At 50.3% G+C, this 9243-nt stretch overlaps 1 protein-coding gene across 6 annotated transcripts in view; it reads right to left on the bottom strand.

The window, feature by feature from the left end:
* Nucleotides 1-294: 294 nt before the first annotated feature.
* CHD6 (chromodomain helicase DNA binding protein 6) overlaps nucleotides 295-9243 on the bottom strand; it is a 196162-nt gene continuing 187213 nt past the window's right edge. For all 6 annotated transcript variants that reach the window (XM_081832767.1, XM_081832770.1, XM_081832768.1 and 3 more), the window contains one exon: nucleotides 295-3640. In XM_081832767.1, coding sequence (XP_081688893.1) covers nucleotides 2744-3640 — 897 coding nt within the window. In that variant the 3' untranslated portion in view covers nucleotides 295-2743. The remainder of the gene's footprint in view (nucleotides 3641-9243) is intronic.

Genomic DNA, 9243 nt, shown 5'->3' with positions numbered 1-9243 from the left:
ATGATCCTAGGATCCTGGGATCGAGTCCCACATCGGGCTCCTTGCTCAGCAGGGAACCTGCTTCTCCCTCTCTCTCCCTCTGCTTGTGCTCTCTGTCAAATAAATAAAAGCTTTAAAAAAAAAAAAAAAAACAACAAGCCCCCAACAGTGTGTCCAGAACAAACTGGGCACCTCGGAAAGATCGTGGACAGCCGTGTGCATAGGATATATTCATACAAGGCCCAGGCAGCAAGAGACATCCAAGTGCCACTGAATTTGACTTTTAAAATTGTTTTTTTTTTTTTAAATCCAGGATCAAGACCACAGACAATTTATTATGTGAGACACGGGGTGAAGAATGACCAAGGAAAGTTATGGCTGTGAGTGACATGGAATTTAGATGAAAAGGCTCAAGTTTGCTGAAGAGAGTTTAAATTTGGCTTTTGCTCTTGGAAACGTCAAAATAATCATAAGAAGCACTTATGCCTTACAGAGCAAATAATCCACAGAGTGTCATTTTCATTTTGCAAACAGGGACACAATAGCAGTCAAATATAAGCCTAAACACCCAGAGAGTTAACATACAGGTTCGGTAAGATATAACAAGGGATTTAGCATGCTGGTGGGTTTTTAAATCAAATCCATATTGAACCCTGTGACCTACTGGAGGTTCTAAGTGGAACCTGGGGAAAGCAGCTTTTCCATACAAAACAACGACGACGACAACAAAGGGAAACCCAGACTCTGCTGGATGTCTATAATACTCATTTGCAGTAAGGCTTTCAAGATACATGAATTTTTATAGCATTTGTATTTTAAGGATTTAGGGCAAATACATTTTTTTCTACTTGATAAAAAGAAAATTAGTACTTAAAAGGTTCAAAAATATATCGATTGAGTGATTTTTTTTTTTACATAAATAAATTATATTGATTTTTAGGATTTAACAGCTGAAAAAACCCTTTCTGCTTCCACTGGAGGCAAAACTGAACAAAATGTTAGTTAAATAGAGAGCAGCATTTCTAAGAAATCTGTTGTCAGCATTATAGACCATCTATGCTACAAAGATGTCATTAAATAGGATTTGCTCAATCACTGGATTCTTTCTTCATACTAATACGATCAGTTACAGAATTTCTGATTTTTATCTCTGATTCATAACGCCAGGACTCCACTGTTTGAAAATACATCTGGACTGATTTTTTTTTTTTTCTGGTCACAATTTAACAGACTTCCTTGAGATGCTCATTTTAACATTTACATAATTTATAATCCCAAATGTATAAAAGACAATGACAAAAGCATCATAAATAAATAATGCAAACTGAAATAGTTATGTCAAACTTTTGGACCTTCTGATAAATTAGCAAAACTGTAACAGAAAAAGTAAAAAATACAGTAAATTGTGACAATACAAAGTGAAACTGGTACTAGTAACACTTCCAACATTTCCAACGGTCCTGCACAGCCCTGTGCCCCCAGAGTCCTGAACCATGAACTTAATTCAAGTCTCAGAGTGTGAACTGTCGATAAAGAATAAGACCCTCTGGAGGGATGGAACACAAGTGGGAAGGGACAGAAAGTGGGATGAGGGCCCCTCAGGCAGGGGCTTCCCGAGTGAGGAAGAAGGGAAAATGATGTTAACTTGCAACCGTCTCGGCTAACGTGATTTGGAATCTGGGTCCAACTGCAAAATGGAAACCGAAGAGAGAAAAAAACGGAGAGGAGAAACAAACGTTCACAGTCGTTTTATAAAAGGTGGCGCACACATGTTCTGACAACCTCAAATAATTCTGACGAAGGGACTAGCAAGGTGTAAAAGTGTTGAGTGACGAGACTCTCCCAGGCTCCAGAAAGAGCCTTATTCTTGGTGAAGGGAAGCACAAGGTAAAAACCCGTTAGGGCCCTGGTAGCGGCCGGAGAGATTCTTGAGAACGAGGTGAGCAGATGGCAGCCGTGTGCTTATGAGCAGCGTGCGGCCCCATGGAGGGCGAGCCCCTCGCCCGCCCCCACTGCCGGCAGGAAATCCGGGTGTGTAAAGCTTTTTCATACTGAGAGTGATCCTTTAACTTGGGGGAGAGAGCACACACATGTATAAAATAATGCCTAGTCAGTATTTCTTCTTGCTGCACGTGTCTGAAAAACCATGAGGGGGGATGTCCTGTTACTACCAGTAAGGTTTTGTTTTATAAAGAAATGAATATATATGCATTTTCAACCATTAGTTATATACTTCTGTCTATACTATTCATTTAGTCATCATGATAAAATAGGGAAATATTTGAACTAAAAAATATGCACCAGCACTTCCTTTTTCTGTGCTTTTTGGTTTCCCCATTACATGCTTCCCATTCAACACAGCTCATGGAAAAAAAGAGCTCCTCATGGTCTCTGTTCTTCGGCCCTTTAATGGTAAATCCCTAGACAGCTTTCTTTTGCCATTGTCCCTCCTCAAATAAGGGGGAAACTTGGAGAAGTGGGGGCGGGGCATGTCACCAAGTGCTGTATCAGCTACGGCTGCTGGAATGAACCACTGGGTAACAGAATGAGCATTTGGTGCCTCCTACACTGGGTCGACGACACTCAGCTAACAAAGTGGCAAGACCCTGCGACTATTAACATCTGTGACCACAGTTCTCAGAAAATTAGGTAGGTAATATTACTTATGGAAACACAGGTTCTTATGAAGGTGAAGTGAGGAAGTAACAAACCTTTATGGGATAAGAAACTTACAAGTCACAATCATTTCTTAAATGAAAAAGTTCTAATTGGTGTCACTGTTAGAGTCTTTGAGGCCCCCTTCCCTGGTCTGGGCTGCATGTTCTCTGTCTAGGGGCCCGGGGGTCCTGGATTCGGGGCAGTTCTGATCGCTGCCTGGCTCCTTTTCGGACCTGGGAGCGGGCTCGGGGTTGGGGTTCAGGCTGTCCCCTTTTGTTTTCTTCTTCTTCCTCTTCTGGCTCTCCAGACCTGTAACTTCCGAGTGTCTGGCCTGCTGCACTGCGGGCAGAGCCATGCCCATGCCAGGGGAGAGAAACATGGATGGGTAAATGAGTCCAGGAGACACTCCTGGGATGAGAAATGGGTTAAAAGCCACAGGACTACTGGTGGTTATTGCAGGTTCGGACTGATCAGAAAATGGACCAGGACCAGGCTTGTCTTCAGCCAATGTGTCCGACTTTACATCATGGCTACTTGGCTTGTCCTCTACAGTCTTTTCGGGCGCCGATGGACCACTTTTTGTTGTGCTTGACAGAGGCGCTGGAGCGGTGGAGGTGCAGGCGGTCGCCATGGGCGCGTTGAGGAGGCCCCCGAGGCCAAACATCTGGGGCACCGCAGCCATTCCTGGCAGCACCATGGGCAGCATGCTCAGGGTGCTTCTGGACTCTTCCCCTGCGGGCACGGCAGCAAAGCCCGCCGGCAGCCCCACCAGGCCCGTGAGGGGGATGCCTGGCATGTTTCTCATGTTCTGGAGCCCTACCAGGTCCATCCCAGCGATCAGTCCATTCATGAACAATGGCCCCATCCCCGAGGGAGAGTCCGCCGCGAGGGCAGGAGCTTTCAGGAGCTCGCTCCGAGGCCGCCGCCCCCTTCTGCGGGGGCCCGCATCTCGAAGAACAGGCTCGGCCAGGGTGTGATTGAACTTGTTTTCTGGGAGAAACCCCTGAAAAAGGCCAAAGAAACAGAAAAGGCTGAAGGTTACTGGATGGCGGGTGATGGGCTGGGGAGGAAGACCAGGCTTCTGCACTGGCCTGTCCTGTCCCGGCCACACAAAGGTCCCGAGTGGGGGCCCCCTGCCTACCTGCCTTGCCGGCTCTCACCTGACCGTCTGAAGTCACTCTCTCAGAGGCCAAGAGCCACCAACCACCACATGCAGGCGGCATCGTCCTGGAGAAACTTGTCAGAGCTCTGGGAGCTAGAGCCCCGCTAAGGACACCCACGTCTTAGTTGAGACTTGTGGCTGTGCACCCTTGACCAAACCGAGCATTCATCTTCCTCAAGACATGGGAAGGTTTTCAACAGAAGCTGGGAGACAGGGCTTTGCAGCAGTGGGACCTGAATCTTGGTCCTGACCCCATAACTAGCTATGGGACTTGGGCCCCATCAGTTAGCCTCTCAGAGCTCTGGTTGGAAAGGACATGACACCTATCTGCCAGTTACCGAAAACGAAGTGTGCAAGACCTTACCCGGTCCACGGGAAGAAGCGCTCCCCAAAGGGAGGTTGGTAACTGTGCGCACCCCACTCCCTCTGGGTCCTAAGCTCCTGGAGGACAACCACTCAGACACCGAACAGGGTGTCTACTGCGCGCCGAGGGCACAAGGGCACTCCTGAATGGTGCTGGGGAAATGCATCACAGTAAGTGACGTGCTGGGTTCCCTTAAGGGAGATCACCTAGCTTTGCTCTCATCAGAGGGCTGTGTTGGGCCCGTTTTCCCGCCTGTCCCTTTCCCAGGGATGGGCCCCTGCACAGAAGCAGGAGGTGGGAGGGCCCAACAGGGCTAAGACCTCCAGGGCTAAGCGCCACGCGGTCTGAACTGTGACCGTGCCTGGGGCACACGGCCAGGCTGGCACGCGGCTCACCGGCATTGCGCATGCGCATACTGCACCCCCCCCCCCCCCCCCGCTTCCTTGGACGGCTCGCTAGAGTCCGGGAGCCTGCCGCTTCCCCGGCATCAGTGAGCCGCAGGCCGCGGGGCGGAGGGAGTGCGCCAGCCTGGCAGTGGGCTTGCTGCAGCCTACTCGCTCCTTCCCTGGTGCCTGTGGCTCAGGAGCCCTGCGGGGCCACGAGGATGCACCAGCACAAGCTGGAGAGCCTGCTCCGCCAGAGCTTACCGCCTGCTTGCGGGGAGAGAATGAAACCACCGCTGCAATCACAATGTCTCTAACTCTGAATCTGCTTCCAAAATGGCATGAATAATCTATCAAATGTTTTCCCCAGAGAAAGGGCGTGACTTCTCTAGGGACCGTGCCCGAAAGCCCCGCCCCCTCTCCTTTCCGCGGCCTCCACTCCGCCCTGCTGTCATTCGGCTCATCAAGGAGGTGTGTGTCCACGGCGTCCGAGGCGCACTGTCCTAACACTGCTGTTGTGCACTCTCGGTCTTCTTTGTACAGAGGACCATAAAGAAAAAGCCCTTCCCTGTGGACCCCTGAAGTCCTCTCTCCTCCTCCTCACTGTTCCTGTTACAAAGCTGGTGTTAATTCTACCACCTTCCCTTTGATCACAGCAATGGTGAGGCCCAAGATGTTCAGAGTGGCCACGGGGGATCCATAACCCTGGGTTTGCACTGGGGATGCACGTCCCCATCGGGGCTGGAATGTGGAAACGGGGACGGGCCCCTGCACAGAAGCAGGAGCTGGGAGGGCCCAGCAGTGAGGCTGCCGGCGCTGCTGACGCTGGAGCCCATGCTTCTCTACAGCTGCGTCTGCTGCCTTTTCAGGATTCTCCGTTTGTATCAACGCCTTCCCTCCCTGCAAGTCTGGAGCAGGGAGCGGGGATGTGGCAAGACACAGCTGAGACTCCACCAGCTTACTCGGAGGCTCAGACGCAGGGACCCAGCTGCAGTCCTTAACGGAGCATACTTGGAGCCAGAAGGCAGGTGCAGGTCACACCAAGAGACTGCCGAAGGGCCAGAAAAACACTTTTATTAGGGCCGGAGTGCTAAAGGAGACAGGAAGTCAGGGAGTCCACAGATACTTAAGGGCTGAGACTGGCAGCCAAGCCTGAGAACAGGTAAGAGTTGGCTCTTCACACCCTTCCTAAGTACTCCCACTTTGGACTTTAATCCAGGAGCTCTGGCATCTCCATTCAGCTCACGGCCTCTCTTCTTCCTGTTAAAGAAGTCTAAACCCTAGAATCCAACACATCTCTGCTCAAAGGGGCAGCGGTAGGATGGGGCTGGTGGGTAACATGGGTTCAGGCTCTCTGTGAGCACACGTGGGGTGGCAGCTGGGAAGGGAAGCATGGGGCCCATGCTCGTGGCAGCCTGGGCAGTATGGGAAACTGGCGACCGGTGGCCATCACAGAGCAGGGGTGGGGAAAGGAACAGCAGCAGCAGCAACGACAGCACCACTCAAGGTGCTTTTACCCTGGGTCAGGCAGATGCCAAGGGCTCCATATGCATTATCTCAATTAGCGATCCCACCAACCCCATGGAGTCAGTACAACCATCACAGCCATTTTATAAAGAATTTAAAGATTTGTAGACACGTGAAAAACGAGTATTTGAATGTTCCCAAGTCCCCAAGAATTATGTCATTTTTGAAGCTCTCTATCTGTCCTTCAATGTTCTGAAGAATATTCAAGAAAAACCAGATCATGGGCAAAAAGCTTTATGATGGTCGACTCTAAGAAAACTCTTCTCAAAAAGCCTTGGTTTAGAATAGCAGACTGGGGGGACATGTGATTCTGTCATGTTTTGTGCCCATTCTTTCTCACAAAGTGAGAGAAGGAGGGATCTGCCCCGGGGCACAGCTGCGCAGGGAAGAGCAGACGCTGTGTCACACCACACCACATGGGATGGCGCCTGCTCTTCGCGGGACAGCCGCTCACTCTGGCTCTGGGGATGATCACTTCGGGAGAACTTCCTGCCTGGTTCCTATTTCTGAAGAGAGAGTAGGGCTTGATGGACTGGGGCCAGATTAAAAGCAGAACTTCTGATGCGCACCACCTCAGCCCAAGGCCCCAGCCAGGGGAGCCCCAACAGGACCACTGGGCTTTTCCAACACCTCTTCCCTGTAGCCCACCCACAGCCAAGAGCCAGGGAAAGGTGCCAGGGTGTGTCTTTTTCCTTTATACCCACAAAGTTCCTTCATAACTCTCCAGTGGGGAGGGTGTGTTTAGAAGTCTTTCTGTTGGGAAGCAAACCCAGGGCTTGATGAACAATGCCTCTATCTTCTTTTCAAACATCTTGCTATAAATCAGATGTTCTTTAACATACTTTGAGTTCATCAGGGCATCTAGGGCTAGACTGCTCATCAAGACCAGCCTGCATCCCGCAGGAATCTTTGACAATACTCCTCAGGTATCAGGACGTCCAGAAGCATCCCTTTCCTGCCCTTATTGTGAGCCTCTGATGTAGAGTGCTGAGCCCTCTCAGAACCGGGAACCTGCCAAGGAGGCATTCAGATTGGAAGAGCAGCAGCGGAAAGGTCTCGGGGGTAAAGGGAATAGCTCCTCATCTACAGCAACACCAAGAGGGGTGCTGGCAGAGGAAGTCGGATCTTACCACTTCCTGTGGGAGCAAGAGTCCCTCTAGCCGCTCAGCTGCTGCCCACCCCATCAGGTGCCCCTCCCAGCAGCTCAGCGACCACACACAGCGGCCAAGTTGGGATTTGGCAGCTCTCCCTCCTGGTAATTATACCCTGAGAGCAAACCTGCTTCCTCTTCCAGGGGAAGCCTGGGGAGAGGGCAAGGAGAGCAAGGAAAAGGAGAGTCAGATGTTAAGCAACACTGGAGGCAAATCTGCTTTTCCACATGATTACATGGGCATTCCAACTCAAGAAGACATCTTCACCAACACAGGGTAGCATTTATTCCAAAGCCTATGGATTCCAGCTCTCAAACTTAACTCCTGGATAGAGGTAGAGAAGAAGGTGCTGACCAAAACTTCCCTACTCTTCCCAGGAAGGCTAGGAGATTTAGCCAACAAACATTCACTGAGTGAAGAGAGACCTAACAACCAAAGGAGGAGGTGTGTGTGGTAATGAAGTCAAAATTCCTAAACACAAAATAAAACAAAAACTAGCTTTTCTAAAAGACATTTTTTCGGGGGTGCCTGAGTGGCTCAGTCCGTTGAGCATCTGCCTTTGGCTTGGGTCATGATCCTGGAGTCCCAGGATTGAGCCCCATGTCAGGCTTGGAGCTGCTTCTCCCTCTGCTCCTCCCCTCTTCTCAAGCTCTCTCTGTCACTCGCTCACTCTCTCAAATAAATGAATAAAATCTTAAAAAAAAAAAAAGACATTTTTGGGAACTGGGGAAATCTGAATGTGGACTAAATATTAAATATTGTTAATATTCCCATGTGTGATAATGGTAATAGTTATGTAGGAAAATATTCTTAGGAGGCACACACTGAAGTATTTAGGGGTGACAGGTCATCTCTGCAAGTTACTGTCCAACGGCTCAACAAGAAACAAAAAACCTACACACACATCTATGAAACAAATGTAACTTCCATCCACATGTGCACGTGCCCACACACATCTCACGAGCGACCACTATGTACTGGCCGTCCTGGAAGCTGAGTCCCACAGCCTCACTCTAGCCCGTGGAGCTCACCCAGCTGAGCCACAGCACATGCAGCAGAAGGGGCTGAGGGAAGGAAGAGGTTTCTTGATCTGAATCTGTTTCCAGAAGCGGGGTGGGGGGGGTGTCTCCATGGGAGAACGAGCGGAGCATACCCGAGAGGGCTCCTGTCCCAGCAGGAGCTGTGGGAGACGGGTCCTCCTGGAATCAAGCAGAGTGTTGTGGTCTGGGCCGTGCTGGCTCTTCCCCACCGGGGAGGCCGGGCAGCCCTGAGGACCAGGTGGACAAGGGCTTCCTCATCTTGCCTTACTGCAGGACAAGGGCCTCCGAGGCAGGGACTGTGTTTATTTAACAAAGGAGGGAAAGTGCATCTCTGGTAAAAGGCTGGCTTGCAAGAACAGCTTAGAAATGGGTTTTCTGGCAAGGGATCAGCGTCTATAGGAAAGTGAACATTAATTTCCAGAGAACATGAGGGAAATTGTTAGACATGTAGAAAGGAGGAGGAAACCATGTGGTTTTTCTGACATGTCTCTACAGCAAGAGCTCAGAGGCTACAACAAAGCAAGGACCGGAATCTCTCCTGGATGACTTTTACGTGACAGCGTGTGCGGAAACGCAGGGAGAAGGTGGGGAGGCGGCCTGAGGGCTGGAGAAAGTCAGTCGGGCTAAGGACTACAGCTGCATCAGTGTGCACAGCATAAGCGGGTCTAGGAAAAGGGGTGGCAGAGACACTCTCTGACAATAAAGCAAGAGAGGGGCAAAAGGGCAGCTTTTCCAGTGTGATGAGCTTCCTAACAAGCAGCCAACCTTGGGATGGGGTCCTGGCCCCATTCCTGGAGTGGCTGTGGTGGGGGATGGGGATGAGGGAGAGCAGTTTTGTCTGCAGAGCTGCTAGAACAATCCACTAGGTGACAACATCAGTCACAGACTCCTTGAAAACATTAACAACTTTCTTCTGCAAAAGGAGCAAATGACTAGGGTGGGTGGTCTTCTGGAGCTGAAAAAGAAATCACATCCAGGC

The sequence above is a fragment of the Leptonychotes weddellii genome, chromosome 10 (assembly GCF_054177405.1).
Source record: "Leptonychotes weddellii isolate Sample4059 chromosome 10, ASM5417740v2, whole genome shotgun sequence".
NCBI classification, from domain to species: domain Eukaryota; kingdom Metazoa; phylum Chordata; class Mammalia; order Carnivora; family Phocidae; genus Leptonychotes; species Leptonychotes weddellii.
The sequence above is the reverse complement of the archived record's forward strand: the minus strand, read 5'-3'. Positions and strand labels throughout refer to the sequence as shown.